The 21,635-nt window shown below is 45.8% G+C and overlaps 1 protein-coding gene across 1 annotated transcript in view; it reads right to left on the reverse strand.

The window, feature by feature from the left end:
- PIWIL4 (piwi like RNA-mediated gene silencing 4) overlaps positions 1-21,635 on the reverse strand; it is a 558,880-nt gene that overhangs the window by 177,319 nt on the left and 359,926 nt on the right. The window contains exon 11 of the mRNA XM_082244560.1: positions 19,571-19,643. Coding sequence (XP_082100686.1) covers positions 19,571-19,643 — 73 coding nt within the window. The remainder of the gene's footprint in view (positions 1-19,570; positions 19,644-21,635) is intronic.

Here is a 21,635-nt window from a genome sequence, read left to right on the forward strand (position 1 = left end):
ATTCCTGTATATGGATGATGGCACTGTAAATATTTTTTAAAAATTACCTTTTTCCTAATCTATATACAGCTGTCACATGACCAAGCTCTTTCCCAGCCTATCCACAGGAAAACATAGGCAGGATGAGCTTTTAGTCCTCTGCTGCTGGTCACACGATAAAAAAAAATAAAAAAGCAAACAATCTTTTGAATACAAAGTTCAAATAAATTATTAAAGTTGTTGTAAACCTCAGACGTGAAAAATTAAAAAAAAAAAAAAGCATATTCCTATAGGTGTACGTTTAGTAAACTGAGAAGTTTTCTCTCAGTTCACTTCTCGGCAGTTCTCAGAGAAAAATTATCTCCTCTGGCACCCAGTTAAGAAGGCGGAGAACTTCACTTCTCACAGGGTGATCAGAGGAGAATTTTTTTCTCTGAGAACTGCCGAGATCTGTGTATAACTGGGTGGACTGCCTGTAATCTCACGAGATATTGTGAGATTACAGCCGCCCCTAAGTATAAAAAGTGAAACTAAACTTTAAAAGAACTCGTAATGACATGTTCTGACACATGAAAACATATCTATACACACACACATGCACAGTATATATACATATATACATATATACATACAGTATATATATATATATATATACACAAGCACAATGAGACCCCCACAGGGACAATAAAACTGACACAGGCAATGGATAAGAAGGATATAACCTGAGGAGACCCTCGCCGCTGCTGCTGCCTCGATCGGTGTATCCTGGAGAAGAGGAAGTGATGCGGCCAGGGCGCTCTATTAAAGCCTATGGGAGGCTACAAGAAAATGGCCGCCATGCATGTAGAACATGCGGTCGGAGCGAGTGTAGGCAAAATAGCGCCGTTTGGCGCCGAAACCGCCGCTCCACAGTACAGTAATGCACACATGTTATCCATGTATAAAAAAACATGTTAGATCGCCGCAGCGATCGCTGTATAGTGCCCAAACATGCCATAAAACATGCCCCACAGCACACAGCTTCTCACACTGACAAGGCTGACACACACAGTGTCACACAGCTCCCCCCCCCCCTTGCAGCCCACAGCATGCAGCCGAGTGATAGGGAGACAAACAGTGAGAACAGAGGCAGGTTACACAGTCCCAGACTGACACCCCCCCCAGACAGACAGGTCCCCACATAGATACACTTACCTCACAATGGCGTGGGGGACCCGCACAGGCGAACAAGCCGCTGCACATGAGGCAGGGAGAGTCGCATACAAGACGCACAGAATTGGGGTTAAGAAACCGCACAGCGTCCAGTGAGGTAGCCACCTCACCAATCATCCCTGCACCGAACAGGGATGGGTCGTTCACTGTGCCAGGAGCGTTACCTGGCTGAACGCTCGATGGCAGGCTGGGAAGCCACTGACCCACGACCTGCGACCAGGGGGATCAGCCTGAGACCCAGCCCGCATGATCCTCTTCGTCAGAAGAACTAACTAATGCTGACAAAAAGAACAGCTAAGTAAAGGTAGAGAGAAAACTCAAACAAAAAATCAAAAAAGAAGAAAGATTCTGGGGCACAAAGCCCCAGCACAGAGAGAGCCAGCCACTCCTGACAAGCTAGACATTGAAACTGAGATATGGTTGCAGGAAGTAGGAGGGTATTGACTGAGGGGACCACCCCTTGAGGGTGGAATATGTTAAAAGCTTTAATGTTAACATATTCTGTTGCCTAGCTACTCCTTCGGAGCAAAGTCGAATACCCCATATGTGACGAATATGAAGAGGCGGCGACTGTCGGAGGACGTAAGAGAAAAATGGTTTGCGAAATATCGTCATTTTTGTGGTGAAATTGGCCCCATAGGAATGAATGGCGAATTGTTCAAAACTAGAGTGGGGCCTGAAAATAGTTAGAGGGTGAGCGAAGAAATCTTGCCACAATTTCTAAACTGCTGCCACTCCCTCATTTTTAAGGCCACCTACACAAATGTTACATCAAAACGTTCGCCTATCCCTGCTGCCACTTAACATGTCCACATCTAAGCCATAGCAATAATAGTTTTTACACTATGGCCGTTTGTTTCCAACTCACACCGTCCATTGACATTAATTGAAACTGCACTCAAACCATCTCAGATTTCAAGGCTGTTTTCTAACCTGTGACTGTGCCTTTAGTTTTAATCTTTCATAGACATACTATACAACAAAATGTCGGCCTGGGTCTTCTGATTCCTACGGTATAAGTTTCTAAGCTGTGAGATTTAGAGCTTTTACACTAGAGCCGTATGAAGATGGCCACCTCCAACTTTGGTAAGTTGCCCCATAAAAATGAATGGCAGAATGTTCCTGAATGTTCAAAACTAGACCGTTTGTTTCCAATTGCCAAAATTTCTTAACTGCTGCCACTCCAAAACACACACACCACGCACACACATACACTTCACACACACCGCACACACATACACATACCACACACACACCACACACACACCCACCCCACACACACATATACACGCACATCCACACACACCACACACAGCACACACACCCCCACACACACCACACTTAAACACAAAACTAGACCATTTGTTTCCAACTGCCAACATTTCTTAACTGCTGCCACTCCCACACACACACACACACACACATCACTTACACACACACACATCACTTACACACACACACCACACAAACTGCTGCCCCTCCCACAAACACACACGTAGTTACTCCGCCCAATCCAGCTGGAGACTACCGGTGGCAGCAAGAACACTTCACACAATTTTCCTGGAAATTGTACGTTTTCTAGTTTATTATATTTTCATGTGACAACACTGAAGAAATTACGCTTTGCTACAATGTAAAGTAATGAGTGTACAGCTTGTATAAGTGTAAATTTGCTGTCCCTTCAAAATAGCTCAACACACAGCCATTAATGTCTAAACCGCTTGCAACAAAAGTGAGTACACCCCTAAGTGAAAATGTCCAAATTGGGCCCCAAATAGCCATTTTCCCTCCCCCGGCGCCATGTGACTCGTTAGTGTTACAAGGTCTCAGGTGTGAATGGGGAGCAGGTGTGTTAAATTTGGTGTTATCGCTCTCACTCATACTGGTCACTGGAAGTTTAACATGGCACCTCAAGGCAAAGAATTGAAAAAAAGAATTGTTGCTCTACATAAAGATGGCCCAGGCTATAGGAAGATTGCCGAGACCTTAAAACTGAGCTGCAGCATGGTGGCTAAGACCATACAGTGGTTTAACAGGATAAGTTCCACTCAGAACAGGCTTTGCCATGGTCGACCAAAGAGGTTGAGTGCACTTGCTCAGCGTCATATTCAGAGGTTGTATTTGGGAAATAGACATATGAGAACTGCCAGCATTGCTGCAGAGGTTGAAGGTGTGGGGGCCGGGGGGGGGGGGGGATTCAGCCTGTCAATGCTCAGACCATACGCCGCACACTGCATCTAATTGGTCTGCATGGCTGTCGTCCCAGAAGGAAGCCTCTTCTAAAGATGATGCATAAGAAAGCCCGCAACCAGTTTGCTGAAGACAAGCTGACTAAGGACATGGATTACAGGGATCATGTCCTGTGGTCTGAGACCAAGATAAACCTATTTGGTTCAGACGGTGTCAAGCGTGTGCGGTGGCAACCAGGTGAGGATTACAAAGACAAGTGTGTCTTGTCTACAGTCAAGCATAGTGGTGGGAGTGTCATGGTCATGGTCTGGGGCTGCATGAGTGCTGCTGGCACTGGGGAGTTACAGTTCATTGAGGGAACCGTGAATGCCAACATGTACTGTGACATACTGAAGCAGAGCAAACACTCCTTTAAGAGGACTACTGCCTTGCTAAAGAAGTGAGCATAAAGGTGATGGACTGGCCGAGCATGTCCCTAGACCTAAACCCTATTGAGCATCTGTGGGACATCCTCAAATGGAAGGTGAAGGAGTGCAAGGTCTCTAACATCCATCAGCTTTGTGATGTCATCATGGAAGAGGACTCCAGTGGCAACCTGTGAAGCTTGGGTGAACTCCATGCCCAAGAGGGTTAAGGCAGTGCTGGAAAATAATGGTGGCCACACAAAATATTGACACTTTAGACCAAATTTGGACATTTCTTAGGGGTGTACTTACTTTTGTTGCCAGAGGTTTAGACATTAATGGCTGTGTGTTGAGTTATTTTGAGGAGATAGCAAATTGACACTGTTATACAAGCAGTACACTCACTACTTTACAATGTAGCAAAGTGTAATTTCTTCTTCATAACCAATGATAACAAACGATTCTTATCTCCTAAATCTGACCGTGGAGTGTCCTTTGACAAGGACTAGATTGGTGTAATACTAAATCTACTCTCTGCTAACACAGGTCAGTTAAAGCGGAGTTCCACCCAAAAGTGGAACTTCCGCTTTAGGTTTCTAACCCCCTGACATGCCACATTTGGCATGTCATTTTTTTGGGGGGGGGTACCTAGTTTTGACAGGTTTCCGCTCGGAGCGCCGCGGCGCCCTGAACGGAAGTTCTCCTCTCTCCCTCCCTCCCTGCAATCTTCTGGGACATGTCAGAGGTCCCAGAAGATTGCCGGCCAATCAAGACGCGCAGCGCAACTCGCGCATGCGCAGTGGGTACCCGGCTGTGAAGCCGCAAACTGTCACAGCCGGGTGCCCACAGCAGTGATGCCGGCGCCGCCGAGACCAGAGGGAAGAGGATTCGAGGCTTCGGGTGGCCACATCGCTGGACCGTTGGACAGGTGAGTGAAAAGGCTGGAACTCCGCTTTAATGACTCTTGACAACACATGAGTATGTAATGAAGCTTTTGTTAAGCTGCGGTAGTTGCAGGTAGACTAGAGTGGCATTTACTCTGAATTCTGTTATTTACTACCAATTGCCTACGTTATAATTATTGGTACTGCAAAACAAATCTGTTTGGCCTCATTTTTTTATTCCCATATGCTGACCTGTGAGGCATAAATTACGATTTCAGATGCCCAATACTTGTTGTAATCTGTTATGTTTCTTTGTATTGCATTAAAACCAATAAAAACCATTGATTTAAAAAAAAAAAAAAAAATCATGTGTGGTCAGCAGGGTAGACACAAAAGCACAGGCAACAACAAAACAAAAAAAAAAACTGTTGGGGGTTCCAGAACTGTTGGCTAGAGTTTTACAAACTGACCACAACGAACTCATCTGTAAGTCAGTTCTAACAGACGCCTGAAAATAGCAAAGCTGCAATGTGTGCAGCATGCAAAAGTGACATGTCCCAAATCCGTCAGTTGCTATTCTGGAAACCTACCTTGATATGTATTCCACAGTATGAGGACAATCTTATCTTACAGGAAATGTATAATTTTTATTTTATGTATGTGGTGCCACAAAACTGTTGGGCTTCATGCACACTGTGCTTCTTAGGAGAAAAGAAAATTTAAAAAATGTGGAAAAAGCTTCATTCTTCACAAGCCTTTATGCGTGTTTGCCATTAATGCATTCTACTGGCCAGAATATTAATTTATTCTGGCAATAAAAATGCATAAACGCACACATTTATGCAGGTTTTTTTTCTGTCCAAATGCTTTTCTATGAATGTGAAAGTTTTTTTTTTCTTCTAAAGGCTCCAGCCTGTAAATGCCTATGTGTGCATGGACACATAGGTTAACATAGAGGGGCATTTATAGGCAGTGAAAAAAAAGTCAAAGTAAAACAGCTACAGTGTGCATAAGGCGTTTAAAACCTTTTAGCAATAATTCTTTATTTTCGCAGCTCACAAACACCAACAGGTATACATAATAAAATGTTAACTTGGTATTTGATACAGTACCTCACAAACAATATACAAATTAAGGTCTTTTGGCATTGATGAAACTGTATGTACCTTAATAGAAAATTGGTCATAGGAATGTGTCCAGAGAGTAGCGATTAAAGGCATATTTTCTGAATGGTCTGGAGTTGTGAGCAGTGTGCCCCAGGACTCCGTCTTGGGACCACATAAGTTTAACTTGTTCATAAAAAAAATACAGGATGTAATAAACAGTTCAATCTGAGTGTTTGCTAATGATACAAAATGAATCAGGGTAAAATCTTCACAATAAGATATAGCAACTTTATGAGAAGCCCTAATGGGCACAGAGGGGTGGGCAGCTTTATGGAAGATGAAGTTTAGTGTTGACCAATTGCTGACCACCCTATAGTAGTTTTACTGCTACAGGATGGCAGCTGTGCACAGGAACAGGTATTTATACGTTATCCTGCACTTCTGGGCAGTGGGACCAAATATGCGCCGCCACCAGCTCACTTCTAATGTGATTATACACAGCGGGAGCAGATCAGCGGGTAACGTGGACACAATGTCTGCCGGCAGCCGCTGATCATCCTGCAGACAGGAAGAACAGCGGTCTTCCTATTTAAACAAGGCAGATCACCATTCTGAAAGGAGGGAAGACATGGATCCTGTGTCTCTGCAAAGCAGAGACAAGGATCCATGTCTTCCCCTAGTAATGGCACCTCCCACACTGAAGTAAAAGAAAGGCTAAGCACACAGTTACCCTTTGACCGCAACTGATGTTAACCCCTTCCCTCCAAGTGTCATTAGTACAGTGACCGTGCATTTTTTTTAGCCCTAATCACTGTATTAGTGTCACTGGTCCCCAAAAAGTGTCAAGCTTGTCAGTTAGTGTCCAAATATCTGGTGTAATATCGCAGTCCCACTGACCACCACCATTACTAGTAAAAATAAATAGATCAAAATGAAGAAAGATACCCCATAGTTTGTAGACGCTATAACTTTTGCGCAAACCAATCTTTATACGCTTATTGGGATTTGACTTTTACCAAAAATATGCATCAGAATACATATTGCCCTAAATTTATGAAGAAATTTGATTTTTTTTTATTGCATGTGTTTTATAGCAGAAAGTAAAAAATTGGATTTTTGTCCTACCGTAAAAACATTTTCTGTTGAGTTTTTTCCCATCCCTCATGTTTGACACTGCTTTGGGACGTCCCAATGGGCAAGAAGATTCTGGAGCTGTGTCCGTCAATGAAGGAAAGAGAAAACTGGATTTTTGTCTTATCGTAAAATCCTTTTCTCTGATGTTCATTGACGGACACAGCTCCAGAATATTCTTGACCATTGGGACATCCCAAAGCAGTGCAAAACATGAGGGGTGGGAAAAAACACAGCAGAAAAAAAAATCCCAAAAGGCTAAACCTAGCCAACCCGGCAACATGGAGCTCAACCAGGAAATACTGGAGCTCACCTGAAAAAAACATACACCCTCAAAGAGGACTAATAGTCTCAAACAGCGATCTGAAAAACATTGCAGCCAAAGGCAGCATCCACAGATGCCAGCACATTTATTGTATAAAATCTTGTGAAAGTGTGCACAAACGACCAGGTGTCTGCCTTGCCAACCTGCTCCACTGACGCCTGATGGCGGAAGGCCCAAGAGGCACTAAGCGCCCGCGTAGAAAGCGCCCTAACAGGGAATAGAGAAAACTGACCCTTGATGGAATAGGCCTGCATCACCGCCCGTTTTGTCCATCTGGAAATAGTCGCAGCAGACTAACCCTTTGCAAGGTCCATCCGTAAGGATAAATAGTAAGGCTGATTTCCCTAAACAACTCGGTTGCCGCAAGGTACACCCCGATCACCCGACCACATCCAGAGAGTGCAAGGCAATCTCCTTAGAATGTTCAGGCTTAGAACACAGGGAAGGCAACACAATGTCTTTATTCAGATGAAAACCAGAAACAACCTTAGGAAGGAACGACTGACAAGGGTGAAGCACCACTTTATCTCTGTGAACCACCAGGTAAGGTGAACGACAAGAAAACGCCGCCAGCCTGCATGCAGAAGTAATAGCCACCAAGAAGGCTACCTTCTGAGACAATGTAAGCAGAGGAAGCTCGCAAATATTTCCGAAAGGTGGGTACTGGAGAACTGACAGCACCAAATAGAGATCCCACGGAGGCAACAGAGACCGTACTGGGGGAGCCAAGTGGCGAACCCCCTGAATAAAGGTTCGAACCAAAGAATGTGTTCCAAAGGACGGTAAAAGAAGACCACCAAGGCCGAAAACCTGGCCCTTAACGGTACTCAAGGCCAGGCACTGCTCAACACCTCGTTGGAGGAATGACAAAATCTGAGCCACGCAAATGGAACGGGGATGAACTCCAAGAGACTCACATCACGCAATGTACGCCTTCCAGTGCGAAAATAAAATCTTCCTAGAGGCAGATTTTTTAGTCTTTTACAATGTGGAAATCACAGATTCAGACAACCACCTATCCTTCAACACCTAAAAAACAAAACACAGAGCGATACGAAGACCTCCAGCATATGAAGGGTGGATGAACAGAACTAATAAGCAGCTGAATCCAGGGAGGGGAGGGAAGGAAAAAAGAGAAAAGGAAAAAATAAACACAGGCAATAAAAAGGGTTGTAGCTGCAAATGGACATAGGCATTAAATGGTACCATACAATAGGGGACAATGGGATACCATAAATAGGTTGATGATCCTAAAAGGGATAAAGTCCGTGGGCACTGAGCTGCTCTTCCACAGATGAGGAGGAAGAATCTGTATAGACAAAAAGGAGGTAATTCATATCTCCATTATAAGAGTTGCCATCACCCCCAATGGACGAAAAATATACCAAAAGGCCAGTTCTGTCGACTTAGACAGAACTGTACCAGAGATGGAGATTATCTAACTCAAAGTGAACACTTAAAGAAAAAATTTTCAGAGAAGGGCTACCCCGATGATTTGGTAAACTCAGCCTATGAGGCCTATCTTCCAGGGAAACATCCTAGCTCTAGGGCCAAGAGCGAATATCATCCTGTTCGTTTTGTCACCAAGTTCCATTGTCAGTATAGAAAAATGGAAAAAATTCTATCAAAACACTGGGATATCCTAAAACAAGACCCCCACTTGAACTCGGTCATTTTGGATAAGCCAAAAGTGACTTATAGGAGGGCTACCACCTTGAAAAACAAAATAGCACCCAGCAAATTAAAGAACATCAAGGCCACTAATCATCTGTCATGGATGATCCCCCTGAAAGGCATGTATGCCTGGCGTAAAAAGTTATGCAAAATGTGTAGTTTTGTGCGACATGGCCAAAAGAACTTTACACATAATGACAAAACCTATGTCTTGGACAATTTTTTCAACTGTTCCACAGACTATGTGGTGTATTGTCTGATATGTCCCTGCCAGTTGCTCTATGTAGGTCGAACCATCAGACCAGTCAGACAACGATTCGGCAAACATCGCCGTCTTATTGAAGGTGGATGTGACCTTCATAGTGTCCCTCGACATTTTTCAGAAGTCCATGGAAAATCCACTGAGGGACTAAAAATTTGGGTTATCGAATCCATTCCCAAAGACTTGCCGGAGGGAGAACGATTTTCCAAATTATGTATGCGAGAGACTTTCTGGATCTACACGTTAGATGTTCTCGCTCCTCGAGGGTTAAATGAAGAATTAGACGTGCACACTATCTTATAATTATTATCAGGGTTTTCTGTTGGTCTTTATTTATTATTTTTTCATCACATCATATTAGATGATTTTTTAATATATACACTTTGGCCCTGGTTCTGGTATATAAATCTTTTATACAAACTTTATAAGGTCTTACCTACTGAGCAATCAGAAGGCTTATTTCCCTATATATCATACATGTGGTACCGTAGTTGGTAATCCATATAAAAATCCTTTATACACAAAAAATAATTATTAGGATATACATATGTACACCTATATATGGGTTATATCCATCCTCCATTTCTTATCCAATATATAAGGCTTTTTTACTCCCCCTTCCCCCCCCTCTTTTTATTGTTTCATTTGCTTATATGTTTCTCCATACCACAGCCTGTATAGGTATTATGCATTAGCTCTTAAAATATACCTTTTAAAGATGCTTTTTATTAACTTTTATATGTTTATAATTGTATCGTTTTAAACCTGGAACCTTTTTAACATGTTCTTCATAAGCCTTGATGAACCCGGGCTTACCCCTATTTTACATTTATTATATGTTTTGTATTGCCTAATTGTTTGCTATCACTGTGATAAGCGGTTGTCTAGCCCACATACATGTGTATTTAAGGGCAGCCAACCGATCACACTCCACTTCTAAGTTGTTTTTAATCTCTCCCATTGCTACAAAAATGTTTGATTGGTTAGGTTATTGCTCAGTGCTGTGGGCGGTTGCCATCCCCTTACTTCAGCTGTGCCTAATTATCCTCTTGTTCAGCACTACATAAAGCCCCACAGAGCCAACGGCACTCTAGCACCTGATGAAAGAGCGCGCCGGGTGTAGAGGACCCCGCGCATGCTCAGAAACGCGTCGTGCATGCCGTAACACATCGGACAGATCCCACCATCCCTGTGGGTGAGAGTGCCTCCATCCATCACTCGCAACACGGAGCCGCAGATCCGAGCCGCTTGACCGCTCACCGCTGATGTTGTGGGAGACAGACGGCTTTCTTCCCTTCCACCGCCAGTGACTACTGCATACGGCTTCCTGTGACCAGAGGACACCCTCCTGAGGATGGCTGCAGGATTGCTTTGACACATACAGCTTTTCAGTCTTCATGTCTAGTGAGTGTATATTACCTGCCTTGTTATCTGCAATAAATTGTCTGCACTTAGAGCACTTCTCCCCTCTTCTTTTTATCCTTCAACACGTGGCTCTCAACAGCCAAGCCGTTAAAGCCAGCGACTGTAAAGCAGGATGGAAGATTGGCCATGGGCCAAACAATCTTCTCTGAAAGGAAGTCTACAAGGGGCATCGGCGACCAGTCGTACCAGATCCGCGTACCAAGACCAGTGAGGCCAGTCTAGGGCCACTAGGATGATGGGATCCATTCTGCTTTGATCCTTCGCAGGAGACTCGGCAGAAGTTTCAGTGGGGGAAAGGAGTATATCAGAAGATATTGGCCCCAAGGAGACACCAGTGCATCTGTGACATCAGCCAGAGGATCCTGAGACCTTGCCACAAGTCTCTGTACCTTCCTGTTGGGACGAAAGGCCAACAGGTCAACCTCTGGAGTTCCCCACTGGAGACACAGCTGAACCTTAAAATGTTGTCTACCTCCCCAGCCACCAGGACACTTCTTGTGCCCTGTTGGTGATTGACATACACCACGGCCATGGCATTGTCAGATTGATCCTTACCTGGCACTCCTGAAGGCGATTTATCCAACCAGCCAGACAAATCTTATCACCCAAAGTTTTGTATATTGATCGGTAGTCTTGACTCCCCCAGAGTCCAGACCCCTTGAGCACATCTGTGCCCAAAACGCCTCCTCACCTGGATAGGCTGGCAACCGCGGGGACCACCGCACAGTTCATGGGAAGGAAGGATTATCTAGAGACTGTGGATCCTTGTCCCACTTGGCAAGAATCTCACTTTGCAGAGGCCCGAGTGGAACTGTACAAACGAAACCGCCTCAAAGGTATCATCAGGCACAGCCCCCGCACGCAAGTCCAGAAAGAAGACCGACTGCTGAACAACAGGAAAGTCGCATCCTGCAGCTTTGGAGTTTTTGTTCCACAGGAAAAAAAAACACCCTGCCTGAAGACAATTCAGAGTCAGACCCAGATAGTCAACTTGGTGGACGAAACCAAGCAGATTTTGGGAAGTTCAATTTCCAAACAAACACCTACATATTCCACACAGAACTGTCCAGGTTGTCCTTTAGAGCAGTCGTAAACTCTGCTTGCAGAAGAAGATATATAAGGTAAACAGTACCGCAATCCCCCGCTGCCATTACAATGCCAAACACCGGGGCCAACACTTTTCTGAATACCCAAGGAGCTGAGGTGACAAAAGGGTAATGCCATGAACTGAGCATGCTCCTCACCCACAGCAAGCGGAGGAAACTCTGACCGACATATAATGGAATATAAAGGTAAGAGTCCATGATGTGGGAAGGCCACTAATGTACGAAATGAACACCAGTCGGAACTTCTGTACCCGCACAAACCGTTCAAAGCCTTGAGGTCCAAGATTGGACATATCTTGCCTTCCTTCCTGGGAACTGTAAACAGGTTTGACTAGAAACCTTGAAAACGTTCCGATTTTGGAACCGGAACAATCACCCCTTGTAGTAGAAAGACTTGCACTGCCCCAAAGAGACTCCGCAGGCGGTCTGGGGACAAACGCAGATTGGAAGGACAGAATCTCACTGGAGGATTGGACCAAAACTCGATCTTGTAGCCGGACCGAATAAGCTCGTGTACCCACCTGTCTTGAATCAGGAAGGTCCAGGGGCTAGGAAAGAAGCAAAGTTACATAGTTACATAGTTAGTGAGGTTGAAAAAAGACATCAGTCCATCCAGTTCAACCTATGATGTGTGTGTGTGTTTGCTTTTAACCGTACATTGTATACCACTGTATGTTGTGGTCTCTAAGGTGCCCATCTAATAGTTTTTTAAAACTATCAATGCTCCCTGCTGATACGACTGCTTGTGGAAGAGAATTCCACATCCTTACCGCTCTTACAGTGAAGAACCCCTTACGCACTTTAAGGTTAAACCGCCTTTCCTCAAGTTTTAGTGAGTGGCCACGTGTCTTATTGTATCTCCTCTCTCTGAATAGTTTGTTCCTTATGCTAGGGTCGCCAGTACAGTATTTGTACATTGATATCATATCCCCCCTCAATCGTCTCTTCTCCAGAGAGAATAGGTTCAGTGCTTGTAGTCTTTCCTCATAGCTGATGTCCTCCATTCCCCTAATTATTTTTGTTGCCCTTCTCTGGACTTTCTCCAGTTCCAGCACATCCTTTCTGAGGACCGGTGCCCAGAACTGGACAGCATACTCCAGATGTGGCCGGACCAGAGTCTTGTAGAGTGGAAGAATAATCTCTTTATTTCTGGAGTGAATCCCCTTTTTTATACATCCCAGTATTCTGTTGGCAAACACATCTCCCCACCTCAGACACGGGAGAGGGTGCCCCTTAAGGCAGAAAAGGGCTTGTCTGCAGGTCTAGTGTAATAAGTTAGCCTGTAGTTTGTTTGTATCTCTTACCTCCTTGCTGCTATCTTCACATGTGGTGTTTGGCTGCTCTGTTCTCCTATGGGCGTCGCCTGCTCCACTGTGGGTTATATCCTTTTCCGGTCTATAACTTCCTGGGTCACCTCCCTGTGTGCTTCCCTATATATATATATACACATGCTCAGTGCTCTGCTCCTTGCTTGAGCAACATCACTGTTCTCTGAGCTCCCATCCGTGTATCCCTTGGCTATTGTATCTGATTTCCTGTGTACCGACCCGGCTTAGTTTCTCCGTCTATGTTCGTCTGCTGCCTGTCCTGACCTTGGCTTGTCTCTTGGATATCCTTATAGTCTCCTGTTTACTCTGCACACGCCAGCAGTCTCCACATCCTCAGCTGGGCCTACCTGGGGGCCGCGACCTGGTTCCAGTCTGCTGCAAGTCCATCCCCACCATCAGGGGCCCTGGTGAAGAAGCAGGCTGGGGCTTAGACTCCGCACCCTGGGGAATCCTGAGCTGGGGATCTATAAGGGCTCACTACCACAGAGTTGTTGACATCTAGAAGAATCCGCTCTCTGTGACGAGACTCCTTAACCCCTGGCAGCCTGTGGAATAAGAGTACTCTTCCTCCCTCTGTAAGACCCTTAAAGATATCATCCAGGAAGATCCAAACAGGCGATCCCTCAAAAAGGGGAGAACAGATGAGGCTGTCTTGGAAGATCCACAAACCAGCATTTCAGCCATATCATGCGCCGAAGGACCACTGCTGTCACAGACAGCCCAGAAACCAAGGGAGCTGCATCCAGAGAAGCACAAACAGAGACAAACTGAAACCCCTGGACCAACTGGTCCGTCGGCTCGCAAGGGCAGGGGGAAGCTGTTCCCCCTCCAGATCCTGGCACAAAGCTTTGCCCACTCCATTAAAAGTCTGAGATATCAAAGCTATGGTGAACATTGGCCTAAGGACCGAACCGGCCACAGGAAATAAGTGGCGGACCAAAGTCTCGGCTCTCCTGTCAAAGGGGTTTTTAAAAGCTGGAGACTCCTCCGTCGGAATTAGAGTGGAGTTATTCGGCCTGAAAATCTGAGAATTCACTACAGGTGGGACTGTCCGCTTTTTCAAACAGGGACTCTTCAAAGGGACCTCGTCTAGCAAAAACGCTTAGGCACCGACATAATGCGTTTAGGTCACTGACTTAAGACAATTTTGTCAAGTAGGCGGAAAAAGGGGACACCTTTTGCCGCTTTTGGGGAACTGCGGGCACAAAAGGGGACAGGCGCCTATGAGGCAGCAGCAGCTGCATCCTCCAATTTTTAAAGTTGCCTTCACCGATACAATCAGTGCATCCACCAGCGCCGTTTCATGCCTGGCTGCAGTAGAAGAGGAATCATCCTCACTATCAGAGCACTCGAAGCATGTGGGCACAGATCCAGTAGGGTCGCTAAATACTAAGCTCACCCTGAAACATAACAATCAGGATTGTTGCATACACAAAACAGGCAGTAGATGGTCGCCAACTGCGATCCCGCAAGGGGACGCCAACCCAGGGCCCACCTACTGGACCCCAGGAAAAAAAAAAGGGGGTTGCCCTCTGAGCCCCTCCAGAGGCCCGCATGAAAATAAATGGTACTCTTAAAGGGGGCTGCCCGCCGTGAAGAGGACACAAGGTACCCAGATCGTCCGCAGCACAAAATAGGCAATAATGATGGCATGCTGTCATCCAGCAAAGGTGACCACCCCCCACAGCGCACGCCCCCCCCCCCCCCGGCAGGGAAGGCGCAAAGCTGGCAACATGGCCAAGTAGGCTGCGGCCTAAATTTAAGTGGAGGCCCAGCCGCACAGATTCCATCCAAGGGGAGGCAGGTGGCTACAGGACACTCACAGGGGGTGGGCCAAACCCCCAACACCCCCTCTTGAGGCACCCACTGCGGCCGCAAGGCCCAGTAGGCTGCAACCTGAAGCCCAGTAGGCCGCAAGCCACAGTCTAAATTTCTGAGGGTGCCCCACCACCTGGGACCGAAGCCCACCGGAGCCGACCGCCCAGGAACAACAGGGGATTGTGAAAAAGTGAATAGGATCTCTTCCCATCCCAAACTGTGGAAGAAAGGTACTTTTCCCCCTGTCAGACTCTTAATGATCTCATCCAGGGTAGCCCCAAACAGGCGATCACCTTGAAAGAGTAATTCAGTCAGAGCTTTTTTAGAAATTTGGTCCGCAGATCGACACGCCACAACACACGCCTAAGCACCACTGCTGAAACAGAAATCTCTAGGTCACGGCGCAAAAGTTTAGCCCATTCGGTTAGTGTTTGCAACACCAGGGCAATGGCCAGGACTGGCCTACGGGCCAAGTCAGCAATAGTGCACATAATGCGGACCACAGACTCCGCCTTTCTGTTAGCTAAATCTTTAAAAGCCAGAGATTCCTCTAATGGAATTATGGTTGCCTTGTTAAAACTGGAGACGGGGGGTCCACCACTGGTGGGACAGTTCACTTCTTGAGGAGTGACTCTTCAAAGGGGTACCTCACAGCAAACCGTTTAGGAACCACAAAGGGACATTTGGATGCTCCCATTCTTTATAGACAAACTTGTCAAAATAGGAGGAATAATGAAACACTTTTGCCATACGAGACGGCTTGTGGGTGCTAAAGGGGACAGGCACCTCTGCCGCAGCTGCATCCTTTATTGTAAAAGTTTCCTGCACAGGTGCAATCAGTGCGTCAACCAGCCCCTTCTCATGCACAGCTAAAGGTGTGGACGAATCATCCTCACTATCCGACAGATCAGGGAGCGCGGCTGCAGGCCATTTCTGCAGGGGAAAGGTCAGATTCAGAATCTGACTAGACGGATGAGGCAGGGGATGCCTTTTACTAGCCTGCCTTCCAAAGGCCACCTCCACCCGGGAAACAGAGGACTCCCGGACCGTTGTCAGTGCAACAATAACAAGAACAAAGGGGGACCCACCACAAAAAGTGTCTAGCACCACTATGGAAAACCCCCACTGCACCACTGGGTCATAAGCAAGCAGAGCACCCCACAACCTGCAGAAGAGGGAGGGACCCCACCAAACTCACCACCCCACCAGAATAGCACTGGTCTGCACCAGAGATATCGTCCAAGAGAAAGGAAAACTCAGGAGTAAACACCAGGGGAAAACGAGGAGCTCCCACAGCCAAAATCGTCTCCCAGAGGCTCCACTGTCATGGCAGCTGCAACACAAGTACGCCGGACAAACCAAACATGGCCGCCAGTCAATAGAAACACATAGGCCCCAAAGAAATAGCGTCGCACGCAGCATCCACGAGGCTCCCAGGAGCCCTGACACCAACCACCATGGAAAGGGGGGATCCGGGCACAGGAGGGGTGGGGGTACCAGGTTTGCCCACGGGAACCACCAAACAAAAAGGGGGGGGGTCTGAGGGGACCCAGCACATCTGGCTGTCCCATGGAGGGGCCCAAGTCCACCCCAAACCCATCGAGGGGAAGAACCACTCGCCATACCAGGAACCAGGCAGGCACCACTCCAGACAGAAACTCCTCACCAACTAAAAGGGGGAACGCTGCGATTCAGCCTTAGACCCAGTCGGATGCAACCTCACGAGCCAGCCCCCCGTCCAGTGGGCCTATGTTGCAGCCAACCCAGCACAGACCAGGGCTCTGGTCTGCGCGTTTGCTAGCCAGACTGGGGTGACCACTGGATCTAGCTATCCATCCCGTCGCCCAGTTGATTGTAGATCTCACAGGGGAAAAAAAAACAGGAGAAAAAGAAGCCATGTAAAAGGAAAAAAATGTCAGGACCAAAGATCCTGACAGGGAACTAGGTCCTTACTCCTGACTAGGCAAAAAAAAAAAAAAAAAACTGAAGGTCTATAGCAAAGAAGGGGATGTATACCAGCTAGGACTGCCCATAAGCACAGCCAAGTATTTTTTCTGCCTAGTGTTCTACTTCTGTAGGGGGAGATATAACCCTAGAGTTCTGAACATGGAGCAATGTGTCCGTCAATGAACTAAAGAGAAATAATTTTCACAAAGTTTGCTGCTTAAGTGTTTTTAGATCTTTTTGTCAGATGTTACTATGGTATACTGAAGTATAATTGCACAGATTCCAGTGAGTGTCAAAGGCTTTTATTGAAAATTACATTAAGTTTATGCAAAGAGTCAATATTTGCAGTGTTGACCCTTCTTTTTCAAGACCTCTGCAATTCGCTCTGGCATGCTGTCAATCAACTTCTGGGGGACATCCTGACTGATGGCAGCCCATTGCATATTCAATGTTTGGAGTTTGTCAGAATTTGTGGGGTTTTCTGTTCACCCGCCTCTTGAGGATTGACCACAAGTGCCTCAATGGGATTAAGGTCTGGGGAGTTTCCTGGCCATGGACCCAACATTTCGATGTTTTGTTCCCCAAGTCAATTAGTTATCATTTTTGCCTTTTGGCAAGGTGCTCCATCATTCTGGAAAAGGCATTGTTCATCACCAAACTGTTCATGGATGGTTGGGAGAAGTTTCTCTCGGAGGATGTTTTTGTACTATTTTTTATTCACGGCTACGTTCTAAGGCAAAATTGTGAGTGAACCCACTCCCTTGGCTGAGAAGCAACCCCTCATATGAATGGTCTTAGGATGCTTTACTGTTGGCATGACTGATGGTATCGCTCACCTTTTCCTCTCTGGACAAGGTTTTTTACCCCAGTCCTCAGCAGTCCAATCCCTGTACCTTTTGCAGAATATCAGTCTGTCCCTGATGTTTTTCCTGGAGAGAAGTGGCTTCTTTTTCTACCCTTCTTGACACCAAGCCATCCTCCAAAAGTCTGGGGGTGCCCCGATCCCACAGTTGAATCAACTGTCCTGGCGCTTTGTAGGAGACGGTCCTGGCGCTTGCTGGACTTTCTTGGGCACACTAAAGCCTTCTTCACAAATGCAGTGGAAATGTTTTTATTGACATTAAGTTCATTTTAATGGCAAGAAGGGACTTTGCAAATAATTTCAATTCTTCTGATCACTCCTCATAACATTCTGGACTAATGCAAATTGCCATTATAAAAACTGAGGCAGCAGACTATGTGAAAATTAATATTTGTGTAATTCTCAAAACGTTTGACCACGGCTGTACATTGTACTGGTGCACAACCTCACAAGTTTTAGGCATGCCCCAATAATGTTATAAAGAGGATTTATGTATTTTTTTGGCTGGGTTCACACTTGTCCGATGACAGACATCACATGTGATTCGCACTGCATTGGTGTGTAGATCACATGCAATATCTGTGCAATGCAATTTCAGCCCTCAAAACTGTATGGCTGAAATTGCATCTAATTCACACCAAAACGGTGCAGGACCCTTTTTTGTGGTCTGCACTGGAATCGGATCGCAGGGGGTCACCACCAAGATTCCTGCACCATTTCACGGTTGGCATTGTGATCTGCAAACCGATCTAGGGGTGTCATTAACTTTACCCTGAAGCCCCCAGCGGTTCCCAGATCTACAGTGTGCGATTCCGGTGAGATGCGGGAACCGGCACCGAATTTTAGGGTTCACAGCACCAGTGTGAACCGGGACTTAATGTTGTCATTTTAAATGACAATGCTGAAAAGATGTACTAATTCAAAATGAGTTTCTTAAAGAATATGTCCCCCATGGCAGTGCCCAATTATCTGTGCCCTTTAACAAAGGCTTTGCAAGCTGGCCTTGAAAAGGCCAGAAAAAACTACCAAAAACCACCCCTGATAGACTTCAATAGGATTCAACGTTATGTTCTGTATGTTCGCTATGTATTTTTGGCTTAATGGACCTATATTTTTTAGTGGGGTATTACTTTAAGAGCTATAGCCTGCTGGATGTTTCTGTTAAAATGGTTCTACCTGTGCAAGGTACAAAGACAACAAAGCTGGCACAATCAGGGGCTGACTGGCAACTTTTGGCCCAGGGGGCAAATTAAATCCAGAGGTTCATGGTACAGCAACTCAGCCCCCCTCCCACTCTCCCTCTTCCCAGCCTCCTTTAGACCCCCATTCCAGGCTAAAGATCTGCTCCAGGTACTCTCTACCCACCAGCCGAATCCGGGTTCCCGACGTGGCCAGCAGGGGGCGATTGGGCGAAAGTCTACAGTGGAGCATGGAACCGGCTTCTGCTCAGACACAGTTTACACCATCCATGCTGGGGGGCTGCGCTCTGTCCTTGTCTTCATCCTGCACTCAGTATGTCAACAGTGGGGAATTTTTCACTTTGCTTCACCAGGAATCACTTAGGCATGTCTGTGGCAGAAGCGGTGCAACCTTTTTACAGGGCATCAGAGTGGCCCAGGGGGCAATTGCCCCCCTTCCCCCTGGCCCAGTCCTCCCCTGGGCACAATCCACCTTTATTTTTGATGATTATGTTTGGCTTTCATAGTGATCACATGATCGGAAACAATGCTTTTTGGTTCCAGATTGTTGTTACTTGACAGAGGCAGATGTGTATAATGCAATGGGAAAACGAAAAGTGGGAATACTAAAGATATATGAGCAGACAATGAAAAGTTCAACCGACTCTGCCAATAAACCAATGTCAACGTGAGAAGAGTGGACCATTAGCTTATGAATGTCTCATAATATAGCACGTACCATTTGAAGATCTCGATGCACAAGTTGTTGCAGAGCACGCGTAAAGGCAGCTGAGCTGTCATCTACTTTTACTCTACAAGACAAAATAAAGCTAAAAGTTATAAGAATACAACATAACAGCTTGAGGAACACCAATAAAAGTATGTAAAACCAAGAACCAAAATGTAATAGACTTCAAATTACTACTCCTTAGATATAATGCCTACACTTTTTCATCTAGTGATCCTGCCACTAACATCAGGGTTCATACACATTTTCACCAATGAAATTCAATGACTTTTCCATGACTTTTCCATGACTTCACGTAAATATTCATGACCTAATGTTTCATGAAATGTCTATGTATACGTGTTAAATAAGAAGAAAATCTATGTCACACCCAGCATATTTTTACTAATATAAATTACAAGCTTTGTAGTGTACAGTGGAATATGAAATATTTATTTAAATAACGCTTGCACAGTAACGACGTTTCATAACATAAACCCTGAGAACCGCTTAGAAATGGATTAACGTAATCCACAGGAGATATAACATAAATCAAGGAGAAGCAACTAAAAAATAAATAAAAAAGTGTCCAGCAACACTGTTCTGAACTTAAAGTGCCATAAATTGACCCGATAACAGTCTTTAACTTCTTCCCATCCGCGCTATAGCCGAAGTACCGCTGCAGCGCGGACTCTCATTTCCAGGAGGCCGTCTTTAAACCGCATCCCAGAGACAGGCTCCCCGCGCGCTCCCGCAAGCGCGCATCGGGGAAAATCTGTGTCGGCCGTGTCCCTTGGACACAGCCAATCACAGATCGTGGTAAATGGCCAATCACAGCGGCCATTTACCACGTGATCGGCCCATGCAATGAGAGATGATCTCAAATGTAAACATATGAGATCATCTCTCATCGCCAGCGCTCCTTCCTCACACAGACTGCAGTGTGAGGAAGGAGGAGAGCCAATCAGCAGTAAGGGGACACAGAGGAATGTAATCAGGGCACTGATCATCAGTGCACTGATTACACAAGGTACATTAAACACACTAACTGCCCACAATCAGTGCCCACAGTGTCCGCCATCAGTGCCCACAATCAGTGCCCATAGTGCTGCCAGTCAGTGCCTGCTCATCTAGGCACTGATAAGCAATGACTGGCAGCACTATGGGCACTGAGTGTGGGCAGTGATGGTGCTGCTCATCAGTGCCACCCGCCAGTGTCCAGCAGTGCCACCTCTCAGTGCCCAGAAGTGCCACCTCTGAGTGCCGCCTATCAGTGCAGCATATTAGTACCTCATCATCAGTGCCCAACAGTGCAGCCTATCAGTGCCACCTCATCAGCGCACATCAGTGAAGGAGAAAAATTTATTTATTTTCAAAATTTACTCACAGAAAATAAGAAAAACTTTTTTTTTTGTAAAAAATAAAAAACCCAGAGATGATTAAATACCACCAAAAGAAAGTTCTATTTGTGTGAAAAAAGGACGAAAAATTCATATGGGTTCAGTGTTGCATGGCCAAGTCATTCAAAGTGTGAGAGTGCTGAAAGCTAAAAATTGGTCCGGATGGGAAGGAGGTTTAAGTGCACAGAAGGCAAGTGGGTTAACAAGTTAACTTAAACATTGCCAAAAAACAATCAACACCATTTCATTTTTCATTTCTGAAAGCCAGATGCACAAAATGCAGCACAGTAATCTTTTAGGCCCAAGCCACAGTCATGAGGTGCAGGCGGACTGGTATGGATGGCACAGATCTGATAATGCACAAATGCGGCACTTACTCTTGGAGAAAGAACAGTAATGGGTGCTCCTGCTTGCCGGAATAAAGCAGTTCAGGCAGTCATGAAGGTGCAGCTGGACACTGTGATATGGATGGCACAGTTAAATGCACAAAATGCGGCGCTTACTACTCTTAGGCCGAAGCTAACAGTCCCACAAAAAGGCAGAAAAGAGTTCACAGAAAGGCGACTCAGGATTGGATGCTTAATAATTTATTGACATTTATTTTTTTACATTCCCCGTATATGACTGGTACAGTAGGTGTCCTTCCGGGTCCGCGGTATGCCCGTGCGCTGTCACTG

This window comes from Pelophylax lessonae (assembly GCF_965119305.1).
Source record: "Pelophylax lessonae genome assembly, chromosome: 2".
Classification (NCBI taxonomy): Eukaryota; Metazoa; Chordata; class Amphibia; order Anura; family Ranidae; genus Pelophylax; species Pelophylax lessonae.